Source organism: Dicentrarchus labrax, unplaced genomic scaffold (assembly GCF_905237075.1).
Source record: "Dicentrarchus labrax unplaced genomic scaffold, dlabrax2021, whole genome shotgun sequence".
Lineage (NCBI taxonomy): Eukaryota > Metazoa > Chordata > Actinopteri > Moronidae > Dicentrarchus > Dicentrarchus labrax.
The window spans coordinates 34,598,152-34,614,758 of NW_026136704.1; the positions used below are offsets into that span (position 1 = coordinate 34,598,152).

At 37.3% G+C, this 16,607-nt stretch overlaps 1 protein-coding gene across 1 annotated transcript; it reads right to left on the reverse strand.

Moving 5' to 3' along the window:
- Window positions 1-3,430: 3,430 nt before the first annotated feature.
- Window positions 3,431-16,016, reverse strand: LOC127362753 (uncharacterized). Its single transcript, XM_051398855.1, has 10 exons — window positions 15,948-16,016; window positions 11,741-11,918; window positions 10,234-10,325; window positions 9,630-9,715; window positions 8,466-8,682; window positions 8,157-8,272; window positions 7,960-8,071; window positions 6,894-7,095; window positions 6,118-6,456; window positions 3,431-4,759 (listed from the first exon to the last, which is right to left on the reverse strand). The coding sequence occupies exons 2-10, from the start codon at window positions 11,857-11,859 to the stop codon at window positions 4,597-4,599; spliced, it is 1,446 nt and encodes a 481-aa protein (XP_051254815.1). The 5' UTR covers window positions 11,860-11,918; window positions 15,948-16,016; the 3' UTR covers window positions 3,431-4,596.
- Window positions 16,017-16,607: the final 591 nt, after the last annotated feature.

Consider the following 16,607-nt stretch of genomic DNA (forward strand, 5'->3'; position numbering starts at 1 on the left):
CGCGTGTGTCCGTCACAAAAAGAGGAACTTCATATGCGCGAAATGAGACTCGCGCTTTCCAGCAGCGGCGACTTGTGTTGGCACCAGTCCAGACCATGTAGGGGCCTGGTGGCACTCCTCACTGACGCACACCTTTTTTCAACAAGATAAGGATTGACGATCGAGTATGTTACAACTGTAATGACATGGAAAGCAATGGACTGACACTGATCCAAATATTGAATTTAAAATGTTGCTTAGCTGGGAATATTCGGAAATATGGATACACATCTCTCAGTGAATAATAACTATCAAGTAGGCTATTCAGTCAATCCATGGTATAAGTAGTATTTTATATTTGAAAATGTAAAAAAAAGTTGACAAAAGGTTATGACATTGAGACTTACAGCTGCAGTCAGAGCCTACAGACTAATTGTTCAGTATTGTAAGGACTGGACTAATTACCAGGCAGCAGAATAAAGGCATAAACATTGTTTATTTATACCTCATTCTGTTCTCTATAAATCTACTAATTCTAAGACTACAGCTAGAGCAAACTGTTTTAAAGGAGGGAGGATTGTAGTGGGAGCACTGATGTGACACCATGGCATTGCCAATTGGTTTACATGGCTCATGGGTCAGGTGGGAGGGGCCCTTATAGTAAACATGGGAACTTGATACTTGTTGGAATTAATGTAGTCACTTAGGAGTGGGTCGAATCAGCTCAAATGTTGATGGCGTGTTCAGTGTTTGAATGTACAAATAGACTAAATATTTATAACAGGCACATCCACAGCCACTGCTGGTGAGATTAGCTCTTCGGCTAAAAGCCAGAAAAGAAATGAATATGTGCACGTGAAGTGGGGCTTTTAGTATCAACACATGTCGGGCTACAAATTACTGTCTTAACAGTTTCCTGTGTGTGGAAAAGAATTCACCTGTTGAGTTATATTTATTTTGTTGACAAATTCCACATTTTATAAAAAGAAAGCAACCAGACAGCTTTAAAACAATATAACACAAACAGAAAGCTATAATCTTGAAGAAACTGAAAAAAGCTAAGAGTCTAAATAATTTACACTTGATGTTAAAAGTTCATAGATCGAGCCTGCACGTCCCAGTGGAAGTTGTGGCAATTTAGAAGGTTAATGTTTTACATAGAGTTGATTAAATCTTCCCCCAGTAATTTAATCATCCTTCCTTTGACTATCCAATCCAACTTTATTTGTTAAGCACTTTAAAAACAACCAAAGTTGACCAAAGTGCTGTACAGGAGAAAAAATAAGACATCATAAATGTAAACAGCATGGGGTTACCGTTTTCTTTATTGGGGACAAAAGATCAGTTGGTATAATAAACTTCTCCCAGCAATATTTTATCAGACAGTCAGTCAGAGCAGTTGTGGTCTCTTTGTGGGCCTAGCATACAGCTCATAGGACACTATTCAGCTCTAAAGGTACTCCTATATAAGATTACAAAAGCCTAATTTAAATAGGGCCCATACAGAGAAAATGTAGTTGTATTTTAAAATAGCTCACTATCTACCCCTCTTTTTAACAGCACCACTCCTCCACCTGACTTACACCCTTCCTCACCTCATATGACATACACAAACCACCTGTCATCTGACACATGGGTGCGTGGATATGTCATATAACACACGGCAACTTATTATTACTGCTAGTCACCACTTTCATTTTTCGTGTTTACCATGCTGGTAAATCTGAATGAATGAATTACGCTTTGGTGCTCACCGTTTCCGTAAAAGGAATTCCACGATTAAATTTCACCAACCGATCTACTCATGTGTAGCATGTCCATATTGACAAAAGTTTACACAGTTATATTTCTATGTACAATCTAAGCAGCTTAGAACTAGCATCGCTCACTGGAAATTCCATGCGTTCAAACCTCCTTTCTAAAGTAAAAGTCCTTAACCTGTCACTATCCATTTGGCGTGCCCCAGAGAGTTACCCATAAACGATTGCCTTTGGGTTAGATTCTACTTAATATGAACTGTTACTTATGAACTAAAGTAAAGCTTGAAGGAAAACTGTACTAAAATCTAGTCAATTCACTGGAGAGAATGTGGCAGAAATGAAAATGAAGGCGCGTCTCATAAATGCTGACCACCTTCATGTTATGAAACTGAGACACTTCTTCATGAACCCGGCATCTTTAAAAAGGAGGAACAAAGTGACCATTTGTGAGCAAGTGCTGTCCTGCATTGTTAAGAAAACTAATGGAAAATGTGCTGGAAAATGGGGGAACCCTGCCAGGGCTGGCTCTTAGACCATAGTTTTGGATTTACATGTTCAACAGTTATATTAGAGTGTGAAATTCATACATATCCATACTTTGAGCTGTGCAGTATATGAGGTTTTGGATGGAAGCTTAACAGTAAATCAGCGATTAGCCATTACAAATTGAGCTTACATCATTGAAACAGAAATTGGACAAATTTGAATTGAAATTTACAATTGGTGTCTTGTACACAAAGATTAAACAAGCTGACTACAAATTAAAACTCAGGTTTTACTAGTTTTTTACTAGTTAGAATTCAATAGGTACAAAATCAACATATGATTTTCAAATGTCAAATACAGAAAAGTTTTGTTTGTTGGATGAAAATAACAGGATAATGCAGTGCACATAAAACAGGGTGTAACTGTCCTAGCCACTACAACCAGTCCAAATGCATGTGCTCCAGGAACAGGGTTTTAATAAGGAAAAAAAAAGTATTGTAAATCTGGGAAAAGGGAATGCATATCTGGGGAAGCTTGGGCTGGAAACTGGGGCCTCCTACCTAAAACTATTTGCCACACAGTCACACCTGACACCCAGCTCTCCCACTACAATCCTTTCTCATTTAAAAGGGAGGGATAAACGAACAATATTTAATGATTAATAAAGAGAAACAGGGGAGAGAGAGAGAGAGAGAGAGAGAGAGAGAGAGAGAGAGAGAGAGATCTGTACTAATACACTGTACAGACACTTTGTTATTTAAGTATAATCCCGACAATAAAAACAACTCTTGTGAATAATTCGTTTGCCTTCATTTACATACTTAGCAGTGGATAAACTGTATTGTACTGTTTGTATCTTGACACTAGTGGTGCTGACTTTTGATGTGTTTTCTTTTCAGAAACATGAATGTTCAGCACCACCCACTGGTCACATTATGGTACTGCAACAACTACAACATATTTGTGATTAATGTCAGTATAATTATCATTATTATAATTTTATCAATATCAATATATTCCTTACTAATGTGTTTATTACAAATAACATAATTATTGATGAAAAACTAAATGAACAGTTTCCTGGTCTGGAGATCAAGTTGTCCTAACTGCCTTGATGCTCATGTGGAATCATGAATGTTTGTTGCCCTCCAGTGGACACACAGGGGAACTACAAAAGGTGAAAAAAGTAAGACATGATAACGCAGTAAGACTTCAAATATATACTGAAAATGTATCCAGTCCCAAACCTTTATTACAAATACAGTAGGATTTTCTTCAGACAATGACATTACACAATAACTTAATGAACAAATGTGTAAAAAGGCAGCAACAGTTTCAAGTTAATATTTCCTTCTGTCTTTTGTGAACAGTTTCTTCACGTTTCTCACATTTTAAGGTATTCCACAGAAACATATACGACAGTGAACATCAGTGCAATGGCTTGTCATCTATATTTAGTTAATGTAGCCTTCTCTTGGTAAGTTGGTGCAATTCTAATGTACCGTTGTTTTTATCTGAACAGTGCTAGCATAGATACAAAATATTCTGTCAACTGAAGCTGCCAGAGGTGTTTTATTGTCTGCAAACATTAGAAGACCTGCTCCTCAACAGATTCATTCATTTACTGAACAGTAACTGATACAGAACTGTGATCGACAAAAGAAAATGAATTATACAGTATGGAAAAAATAACCCAAACAAGGAAATAATGATACAAACAGGAAATGCAGCTCTTTGAACTCAAAGGGGAAGAAATTTGCAATGCACTCATTAGGGACTATTTTCTGTGGCGGATTAATCCACATTTGGTGCTCTAGCGAGTATTCGTACAGCAGGACAGTGTATGTGTGATTGAGTCAAAATAAACTAGTGTGGCTCATTGATGTGCAACCTATGTTATATATTATGTTGAGTTGTGTACTTCCATTATCCCAAATGTTTCCAACAATATTCAAACTCAGAGTCATTTTATTCAGGTAACGATGCATTTTACCGGTTTCACACACTTTAGCAGTGTCAGTGTGTGTGTGTGTCTGTGTTAGCATGCTGATATTAGCATTTAGCTCAAAGCACTGCTGGGCCAAAGTTCCGCCTCAGAGAGCTGCTATCAAAGGTGTATAGACGTAGCCCTGTTTAATAAAGACTGTTTGTTTGCTGTGTGTTCAATTATATGTGTCTTTAAACACCTTTGCAGCAGCGTCCTTGTAGCTCCCCTGGTAGAGCTGGGGTTTGAGTCCAACCTGTGGCTGTTTGCTGCATGTCATCTCCTCTCTTTCTCTCCCCCTTTCCTGTCTATCCTGAGCTCTCCTGTCAATAAAGGCAAATATCCTTAAAACATATATTTATCTTAAAGACGTTAAAAAAGATCCTGTTACAACTTGGCTTCTTGTTCTAGCACACACACACAATCCTCTGGTAGAAGTCCACTCTCCATGAGCACAGTATTGACAGTCAATGTGAGCTGGGCACTGTAGCTCAGCAGTCGGCCATCATAAATCAGCTGGTCTGGTGTCAGATTGGGTTGTTTTGGAGCTCTGCACAGACAGAAAGAGGAAAGAAACGTGATGTACAAACATAGCTGTTTGGAAAGGGTTGGAGAGTAAATGTTGGTTTTAGTAAATTTGCATTTGAGGCGACACTCAGCTGTATTGAATATTACACGCCACTTTAATCCAAGATCACAAATCTAAAAGAGAACTGATTTAAACTGTTTTTATCAGATTGAAATAAAGTATAATCTGTAGTTTTCAAGTGCATGTAAACAAGTTTTACAACACAATGATCAGGTTAAAATTCATGTTTGACAAAATCTTCCCTATCTTTGTTCATTTGGTACAAAAGAATAATGTGTTCATCAATAATTACTGCATCTAACAATCAGATTTAGTTATTGGTTATTAGTTATTTCTTGCAGCTACCTGAACAAATGATATGAAGGAATTGTCACAGTCCGCTGTTGGGATCCAAGGATACCTTTAAACATGAACTTGTTCATTTGTCAGTGTTTTTTTCAGCAGACCAACTAGATCTCTAAGCCGAGAGGCAAAGACTTTTTTTTTTACTGTTCTTCCTTGGTTAGTGGGCAGTGCACGAGACAAGGTACATGCTGACGATTGGCTGAGGTTGAGTAAAATTTCATGGTAAGCCAATCAGAGGTAGAGTTGAGCAGGTGTTCGAAAGCACGCATAGTCGGACACACAATGAACAACACAAGGGAGTCAGTAAACAAGAGACAGGTATGGCGAGTTGTGTTGCATCTTATTACATTTGCACTAAAAAGAGTGTATATATTGTTTGAATACATTGTTGGTACATTGCTTAAAGAGCATCATTTCATTTAGATTTATTTGTTGAAGTGAGATTGTCAATGGCCAGAGAAAGAGATTTATTTTTATGGAGGTGTATTTTTTATTTCTTATGTATTACCTGTTTATATTTGGATTCCTTAGTTTTGCTATACATTGTATTTTTCAGTTAGATTGAAAGCACCTCATATTGTTACACTGTTCTACTTTTTCGAGGAAGAAAATACTTGAAGTACAGTATATCTACCAATTGTCAGAAGTTTTTTTTATTTGCACTATAAAGAGTGTATATATTTGTTATTTATTTTTGGTATAGGAATTAATAGTTTAGTGTATTTTTATGGGACTGATCAATCAATTATTGGCTATCGTTCCCTTATTTAAGGGTGGTGCCCCAATGATCTTTAATATTAATTAAAGTCATTTTGTATTATCTTTTGATAATTATAAATTTTGATAGCCATTAATTGATTAAACTAACACAGTTAGACCACTGTAACACCCTACGACGTGGAGCCTGACACCGCCAACAAAAAACAGAGCAATCACACGTGATCTGATTAGTGAGTACACAAGCATCAGTCTACCTGGTGTGGTACATCCGTGCTATATTCCTGTCAACCCAGGAGCAGCCGTGCAGTGAGTCCAGCAGCCCGTGGACTTTTGGGATGAACACAGCTCGGGGGTTGACAATTATCTTGAAGTTGCTGTAATGAGTCTCTTTAATGATGGGTTCCTGGTACAGGTGAGCCAGAATGTTCACCCCGGATACATTCTGCCAGCCGGGGCAGCAGCGGCTCTGTGGGGGCAGAGTTTCGGAGGTGGGAGGAGGCAGAGTGATGGTGTTGGGGAACACGTTATTCTCAAACATGTAACACTTGTCAGCCCCATATTTCTTTTCCAGCAGAGGCAACAGCTCCGACCAACTGGTAAGAGAATAATTTAAAAGGAAAAAAATACGTTGGTAAAAGAATATAAAAAAAGAATACATGCTTTGTAACATACAACAGCACACTATGTTTAATTTGTAAACATATATAACTCCTATTAAGTATCAATAACTGCTGTTTAAACATTATAAATTATCCTAAGGTAATTGTCATCACATAAAGATATATTGGGTCTCAAATAGTGGTAAAATATATGAACCATTTTAAAACACACCCATGAATGAAGTAAATTTGTACAAATGGGTAATAAATACACTATAAATACAGACAATACAATATAGTCAAACATTACAAAAGAGGTTATCCTTTAATTAGTTATTCATATATTTGCTTATTCGCTGCTTATGTAACAACTTGATAAGGAACTTAATCTGATACCAGGCATTTGCCTCATTTCATAAAGATAGTGCTACCTGTTGACTGACTGGGGCAGTATGAGCTCATCTATATCCTGCAGGGCCACATATCTGGATTGGTACATGTATCTGTAAATAAAGTCATTGAGAGCAGGAATCTGGCCGAAGTAGTGGAGGTCACCTGGACCGTGTTCAGGCAGCCAGCCTCGAGATACATTCAGGAATCTGGACATAGACCAAGGAATCACCTCTACTAAACCTGAGGAGACATTGGAAAAAATTGATTATAACAAGTAATAAAATAGTAATTATATGGCGGTTTTAATTGTTAGTGGGGGAGTCCGCCATTCTTGTTGTTGTTAATTTTTTCACACTTTTGTGGCAGGAAAAAAAGATATCCAAAAAGATATGCATTTCTTCCTTGTTGTAGCTCAGTCTATTTCTTTTCTCATCCAAGATATAGAACAACTGCCCACCGTCCGTGCGGCTGCATAGAGCACATCGGTCTTCCTGCACAATTTGTGCCAGTGCTGTCTCCAGTATCCAAGTTGGAAATAACCACCACAACATTTAGCCAGATCAAAATTCATGCAACACAACTGGTACTGAATCAGGCTGTATTGTATTGATGGAAACACAGACAATTATCATGAAACCTGTAGCTCTGTGGAGCTTTGTAACAACTAGCTTTGGTTTTGCTGCACATTGACTCTACAGTACAGTCTCAGTGCAGCAGCAACCAGCTCTGATAAGCTCACTGTACACACAAATATAAATCCAGTTTAGGGGCAGGGGATTTCTGGATACTGGATAGCATAGTGCTGTCAGGGATTACATTGTTTTCCAAGTCATGTTGATATTGGGATCAGTGTCTTTCCAAGGATAAAGAACTGAACTGTGAATAAGTTTGACTGGGGAGTGCCAGCTAGTCGAGGAAATACGCTACTGTTGAACCATGAATGAGCAGATGGGAGGAAGTCAATGCAGGGGAAAGGTCTGTGCACACTGTTCACATGATAACGGTGAATGGAAAGGTATTCAAAATGGATGGATGGAGAAAATACCCCTACTGTGGCTGCTAGTGCAATTACACACAGAATATTCCACCTCCACCATACTCCACCTTTTTGTGTGTAGTAGTCCAGTACGTGCTTTATTTCAGGGCTGTTGCTGGTCTTATAGATGACAACTCTGTTCACCCCCAGTAACTGCAGCATTTCCAAACCCTGGACCAGCTACAATACAACACAAGTGTTTAGTTGACACACTCCAGGGGCATGTAAGCACTAAAATGCCTGACAGTCAAACAACAGAAGTTACCTGCAGCACGTTGGTGAAATCAAACATGGTGGAGAGGCAGACGGTGAAATTGTAAGGAAAGGAGTCACTTATGGCCTTCTGGTTATTCACTTTCAAAAACTCTTTGTCAGGTTTATCTAAGTGACCACATAAAAGAACCACAGATACATTTTGACAATAACGTTTATATACTGTACTCATGAAGAACAAGTTTAAAGTTTAAAAAACACCTGAATAAAGTCATCACCAACAAAGATATCAAATGTCTGTTGACGTCTATGGATCAAACACTACAGGCAGTGAAATTTACTTTAAACATTGGGTGACTACCTTCAGAGTCTGCTGCAGCAGAGGTCACAGTGATATAAGATGGAGTCTCACAGCCTGAGGGGAGAGGACACATGATGTCTGCTGTCCCATATGCAAAACCAAAGTGATTGGTGTGGATGTTGCTGACACCTTCAGAGATGTACAGTTGGTCATGACAACAGAGGAGGCAGCGATAGGCTACTGTCTCACTCCTCAGCACCACTGCAATAACACGAACCTGACACCAGAAGACAAAATTAAGGATGTTATTACAAGGTTAAGGGGAGTAGGTAAACTTAAAATCTTTTTTTAAATACCTATTTTATTGTTTTATTTTGTTGTACTTATACCTACAAAGGTTACAAACTGAGAATATATATGAGAATACAGGTTTTACGTTTGTGAATTAAGGATTTTTTTAACCAAACCAGAGTCAGGCATTGTTGGAACTGTAGAAAGTCTGACAAAGATGATTTTGTGATTTTATTTTGTTTCTGTCCACTTTGAATGAAGTTACGATGTTACGATGGTATGAGAGGTAAAATACTGTATTTGTCTTTGGTGGCAAGAAACAGTGATGTTACAGCTGTTTCTAGTTAAACAATGGTCTATCTCTGTGGCGATCATTTTCATAATGTTGCCTGACACTTAGGAATAACAATCTCGGCGACAGGCACAGTTAGCTTACGTTGGGGTCATTGCAGCCCGTTTCACAAACATTTTCACATCTAACTGTGAATAACCTTTAAACTTTCTGTTTACAAATTTTAAAGTGTGCATATACTTCTGCTATCATATTTAGTTATTATTTTTAGTCTACACCTGTGATATTCTTTGAACCTTTGTCATAGCATGTATGAAAGATGCTATACAAATATATTTTGAGGGATTGATTGATTTATGGGGTTGCAGACACTTCTCAACATCAAGAGAGAAACCTCAGAAACCTGGACAACTCCTCAAGGTAAATGGACTTTTAATTTGAGGTTACAATAAAAAAAAATTAGAATAAACTACTTTAGGTTAAGAAAAGATTTTTCTAATGGTAGATGGATTTTGGTAAATTTACGGTTAAAACACTGTGCACCTGTATTATCTAGAAAATACAAGTATCAGATTGGGACTCGATCAGAGGAACAGGAAGTGAAACTTGGCGGAGTTGGTGCCCTGCTTTTTTTCACTGACCTCCTTTCTGCCTGTACGGTGCTCCTGATAAGCTGACATGAGCAGCGTTTTTGTCTTGTTGACTGCGACCTTTTGTCCCTGAGGAACTGCATGAGTGAAAAATGTTAGACCGAGTTGGTGCATAAGTGCTTAACATTAATGTCTGTCTTTCCACAAAAGATACTAAGCTGCCTATTTCTCTGCAAATCAGATGGGTCAAGACACATGAACAGTCAGACAATCAGACAGGTAGGAAACACACTCCCAGGTTAGTTCAACTTATTTGAAAGAGAAAACAAAGGCAAACAATGATATTATTACCCCAAATGTCCAATGTACACATCAACTGACTTACCCTGACCTAACCCTGACCACAAAAGAACTAATCCACAGTCTGACTGAAAGCAGACAGAGACCGTCCTTAAGGAAACGTAGATGGAATAAAGTTTTTTTTCTCACAGCAATAATAGCATTAAGGTGAATCAAGAATGATCACAAGGAGTTTAGGTACAGGAAATAGGAAGTTAAATAATAAACAGCAGCTGAGGAGAGCAGGAAGAGGAAATGTTTCTTTGGGACATTCTACATTTCTTAAAAAGCAGCGTTCAGAAATAAATTAGTTTACCTATTTGTCCTTGACCACATTGTTGAGGCACTGCGGGTTGCACAAAGATCTGAGGCTCACTGGTTGCTTTGTAGAACTTGATCCAGTCGACCCTGTGCATCCACAGCAAATCATTTAGCTGATGTCAACATTTTACTATGGTAAATGTTCAAAACTATTTACGAGAGAGTAAGAGAGCATTCAGCTCAGCATTTTTAGAAACAAAATCATAATCAAACATTTCAGCAAATTCCCTAAAAACAATACATGTTTAAGTAACAAAGATGTTTAGTGCCCGAAGTAATATTCTCTTGTCTAAAGACATAAACAGTTTGATAATTAATTGGTTTTCATGTAGATGTTAAACAAACTTCAAAAATCAAACAAAATCTGCAAAAGAAAATGCAAATCAAAGTGCGTTTCCTTGCACTATCATTATGTGAATATTAAGAGTTGGGCACATCAAATGAACAGGTGTTGATAATTCTCCAGTCGGTGAGTGATATGATTTACAGATCTGGATGCAGATCCATAAACTTGAATACAACTGGATCGGTCCAGATACAGGCTCTTTTTGTCCAGTGATTGATAAAAGGAAATAATAAGCTCTGTGACATAGGATTCTGATGGATCGGACAACTTGGAACTGGTTCTCAACTGGAACCCTAATTTAGTTTTAACACACATATAAATAATGTGAATGAATTAGTATGTTAGCCTAAATGAATCCACCCCCCCAGTCATATTAATACTCACGTTCCTCGAGTTACCGGCCGAGGAGGTGGAGTAGCAGCCATATATGATTTGAGCGTTTTAATGGACCCTAAACCTAAACTAAATTATAATTCATTTGAAAGCCTTGTTCTTAGTCTTTCTCACCCAAACTGGAAAACACTGCAGCCAGTTCTATTTGTTATAGTGTACCGCGCTCCTGGCCCGTACTCTGATTCTCAGAGTTTTTATCAACGTGAGTCCTGAACCATCCCTTAGTTATGCTGCTATAGGCCTAGACTTCAGGGGATTTCCCATGGTGCACTGAGCTCCTCTCTCTCTCTTTCTGCACTCATTCATGTCCCACTAATGCATGTTACTAACTTCACTTCTTCCCCGGAGTTATTGTGCTTTCTCATCTCGCAGGTTCTCATGGATCCTGGTGGAGCCTCCTGCCATGGTCCTGCTTGACTCCCATTGCTAATATCACTGATATTATTGTTATTATTATTATTAATATTATTATTACTACAGTTACTATTATAACTATTGTCACTGCTCATTGTCCCCCATCGTTGCTGTTGTCGTCATCATCATCTTCTTCATGTTCGTCATCATCAGTCACTACTATTAGTGTAGTTGTTGCTACTGTTGTTGCTGTGCACCTGTCTGTCTCTCTCTCTGTCTGTCTGTCTGTCTGTCTGTCACTCTCTCTCTCTCCCTCTCTCTCTCTTTCTCTACCCACCTAGAGCCATGAAACTCAAGATATTTGAATCACTGTCATACTGAAGTAGATCAGAATAGTAATTTCACTCACCTGTAGTTAAAGAACAGCAGAATGAGAGAGAGGACGGTGATGACAGTACTGCAGTACATCAACTTTCTTAAAGTCTTTAGTTGAAACAGCTGCTGATGATTGCTGCACATGGCACACATGTTGCCTCAGTTCCACTGCTTTTGACTCACATATGTTTTCCTAATCCAGGTGGAGAAACCTGGACAAGCAGAAGAAACTAGTGATTCTTAACATTACTTACATTTTTATGCTTCAGTTCCTGCTGCTCACACACCCTCATTGGCAAAATAATTACAGGAAGCTAAAAACTTTCTCCATTGAAAAAAAATTAGGCAATATGAGCATGCATCCTTTCCAAAACCATGTAAGAACCAGACTTGAAGTCCTGCTCGTGGCCTGTATGGAGAGCAGTGTTCATTTTATCACAAAATAGGAAAGCAAAGGAAAGAACAAACTAACAAATATGAAACAACAGTCAGTGCCTACTGAATTAAACCATATAGTAAAGAAAACTCTCCATGCACAGCCAGGAACAGTCAGGTGCTGATAGGTTGCAGGACTATATAGGTAAAAATCATAATAGACCTCCGCACACTGGAATGACTTTACTGTGATTTATTAGGGGGAAACTGAAGAAGCTACTGTGACTCTTACGAATCTATTGTGATCTACCACCTCTATAAGGTTGTGAATGGGGACCAGCCTCTGTGAAATTCCCATTTCATTGTTTATTGTAATAACATCCTAAGTGTGTCTCAACTTAGAAACACTCCAGTTTCATGAATAATATAACAGTTGTGTTATGTTGAAGCCATTACATTACCACTAATCTGTGTTTGACCTATATTATACCATACACTGTAAGCAATTGATGTAAATTTACAGCCAATTTTCAAAACTAAAATACTGTTTTCATGTTTAACAGTGTAGTACTGTAGTTAGCAATGCATTGTGGGCTTCTTAACTTGGAGCAACAGGACAGAGGCCGTAAACAGTATGCTACTGTTTTAAATTATTTATTTCAACCAAACCATAGGATTTTTGGAACATCGCCTAGAGATAGTTTTGGTGAGTTTTATTTTGTTTGTGTCGACTTTTAATGAAGTGTGTTTTACAATGAGCTAACGGAATTCAGCTAGTTCGGTTTGTCCATGTGTTGTTTTGACAGTCTGGCATTGCCACATTAAGCCACAAGAGAACTGGTATTATTAGCTTTATAAGCATTAGCTTGGAGGGTATATTGTACATTCCTGATTGTATAATATTTGTTTGATATTGTTTGACAGTGGCAACACTGGAATAATGCTACAGAGGAATAGCGGCTAACAAACTGATGGTCATCTCTCCTGGATCCACAAGATTTGAATCAGGGCCGTTCACACCCACCCAGACTCCCACCGGAACTAAGATGTAAAAACACAAACCCACCTCACAGGACTATTTTAATAAATTAACTGCAAGTCGCAAGCTTGGATTGGCACAGGTGCCTATTACAGTTTCTTCCCTAAGTGTTGTTTTTGATCCATATTATTGATGCATATTGTCAAAATGTTGTAACTCTACTGTAATAGTTTCAAAAGCGGCCTTAATGCCCTTTTTAAAAATGTTCTTACATTTGTAAATGTTGTCAATTCTGCATATTCTGCATTTTCACAGAAAGCAGAAAATGCATTGCAGATTACATAATGTAAATCTTTTAAGTTGAGTTTTGAGGAAATTTTAATCTAACTCACAGGACTATTTTTTAGTTTTATGTGTTTCAAAATTCTCTTACTGGTGTATATTTTTGCTGGCAGCAGTTTCTTGCAGAAAATTCTGAGATTGTAATTTAAAAGGGTTTTGCAAGAACATAAGCATACCTCACAGGATAGGTTAAACTCTTATTTCCTCTGTATTTGTTGCGTTGGTCTTTTTCTTAGACCCATTGTATTATTGAACAAGTGTTCAAACTTATGTGTTAAAGACAATATTAAATAATATTGACATTGGCCCAAAAAGTCAGCTATAGGTCATACCCTGACAAGCAGGTTATGCCCTGACAAGCAGGTTATGCTCTGACAAGCAATTTAAGAATTTAAGTTTATTGCAATAGTCTAAAGCAGACACTACTAGGCTGTTTCTGTTTGCTACTCGAAATCTCTTCTCAGCGTCGTCCAACAGGGTTTATTTTCTTTTTTTCCATTTTTTGAAAGTAGCAGTATTCAGTATTCATGTTGATATTGCCTTTTGAAATAAATGATTTTGATTCTCTCTAAGTTTTTATTGCTTATTTTGCACAATATTCACAAAAATGCTTAAGCAAATGTCTACAGCCCTGAGAATAATGAAGTTCTAATATTGATTGCATTTAAGACTAATATTTTAGGAAACTGCTAAATTGAGTTATAGTATTATCTACTGTGTCTGTCTACAGTAAACTGAGAAGTTAAAGTAACAAATTAAAAAGAATATTATTGTAATTTCCAAATAATCATAGAAATATGCTGCATTTATTTATTTTTACTGTATTAGACTGTGAAATGGGGTAATAAATGTATTAAGTTCGGTTAAGTGTTTTTTATGGTAGGGAAAAATCTGCTAAGAATCTGTTAATAAGTCACCATTGTGTTAAGGATGTTCACATGTGAGTTACAAGTGATACTGTTAGGACGTATCCAGGTGATCTTGAATATACTGGATGGTATATACGGTAGATCATTCTGAAAGTCTGGGAGCGAACATTCATGCTGCGGTCTTCTCTCCATGCTGCAAGTAATAAAGGGACTTGATTCATCTTTGAACTGTGAATGTGATTTCTCCACCATGAATGAGGTACTGGACTACAACCTAGGGCATAACCATGCATGCAACACTGGAAGTAAAAAAGTACCAATTTGTTCCCAGTAATATATGATAGAAAATATGTTGAATAAGTCTGCCTTTTTTTTGAGCATTTTCTCTTGTTATTTTCTATTTATTTTAATTGAATTTACATTTATTCAGGAAAACATTAATTGTGTTACTTCCCTGACTTGGTTGTGCCCAGCACCCTCGTTCAGTGTTGCCAGCTTGGTGATTTTTCCGACTTTGTTTCTAAAAGGCCACTAGCAGCTATATATTTTCCCCCATTTGAAGCTATCCTATTCACTGGAAAATCTATAAATCTAATTGGTAGGTGTGTTAAATGTCAAGCAAACAAAGCGCACAGACATATTCCTATTAATGTGAATTCAAATGGCAATATAGTCCTAAAAATGGATTTGTGGGAAATGTTCAACGCAACAATTCTCATAATACTTTCTTTTTATACTGGTCATTATTACTTTTTAGAACAAATTTCCATCTGCGTTTCCCTGGATTGTGTTTGCTTTGTTAGTAACACAAATAATGATGCTTTTTATCTGACAGCTATACATTTTGTTTGCATGGGTGTTTTTGTTCAGATCTGTTGGATTTTTACAAATGCCATTAGGAGCACTAGGAGTATGGGGTGCCGTTTGTAAAGCAGATCACGCTGAAAATAACAGCAACATTTTGTCACATTTAGCTTCAGACAATGTTTAAAAAACTGGTATGAATTTTTGAGGGTCACTTTTTTGCACATTTACAACAATATTTGTCAACTTAGAGATATTTTAAATAGTTAAATCCAAATATTAAATGTTACACCTAAATGTTAAATGTTAAATCTAAATGTTAAATGTTAAATCTAAATGTTTCGGGTGAAACTAAATATTTAACTAATATGCAAATTCAAAATGCCAGTGACCGGAAGTACCAAAATAAAAGCTCGAGGAGGACAGTGTGTGTTTATAGTGTCAAATAACGAATAAAAACCATCTCATCCGGGGAAATGGACTCTTGGACATGGATCATCGTGATAATAACTACCTAAAATAATAAACACGTTTGGAGAAACAGTATTTGAAGAGTACTTTGAGTTTCTAGTGTCACTTATGAAGGGTGTGGGACTTGTGACCTGTATAGCCACTATAGCCAGCCCGAGGGTGCTCACTTTGACTAGGGTGGCCATTTCCTTCACATCAAACAGGAGGACACTTTGCATACACGGGGACACGCAAGCAGATATTTGTTTGGTATGATCCAGATTACATAGGTCTAATAAACATCACACAGAAACTGTTCTTAATGGTTTTATCTGGGGATAAAGGGCTTTACCTATCTACATATGAGTATGAGCATTTTCAGAATTTCAGTCCAACAACCGACGTTAGTTCACGTTACTCACGTTACGTTCTCTGTCGCTGAGAGTTTGATTGACAGCCTGGTGGTAACCTAGCAACTGCGGTGATCACGTGGCAATCAACACATGGCTCATTTGAATATTAAAATTAACCATGTGTTGATAGGTCACTATCACTAATTACTTATTTTGACACACACTTTTAGTCCAATCCATGTCCAGGAGTCCATTCACCCGGATGAGATGGTTTTTATTCGTTATTTGACACTATAAACACACACTGACCTCCTCAAGCTTTTATTTTGGTACTTCCGGTTATTTGAATTTGCATATTAGTTAGATATTTAGTTTCACCCGAAACATTTAGATTTAACATTTAACATTTAGATTAAACATTTAGATTTAACATTTAGATTTAGATTTAACATTTAGCATTTAGATTTAACATTCAGATTTAACATTTAACATTTAGGTGTAACATTTAATATTTGGATTTAACTATTTAAAATATCTTTAAGTTGACAAATATTGTTGTAAACGTGCAAAAAAGTGACCCTCAAAAATTCATACCAGTTTTTTAAACATTGTCTGAAGCTAAATGTGACAAAATGTTGCTGTTATTTTCAGCGTGAGCCGCTTTACAAACGGCACCCCATATAGGAGAAGCCAGTGGCTCCTGATTGTGACTACCTAATGCAGATTTAA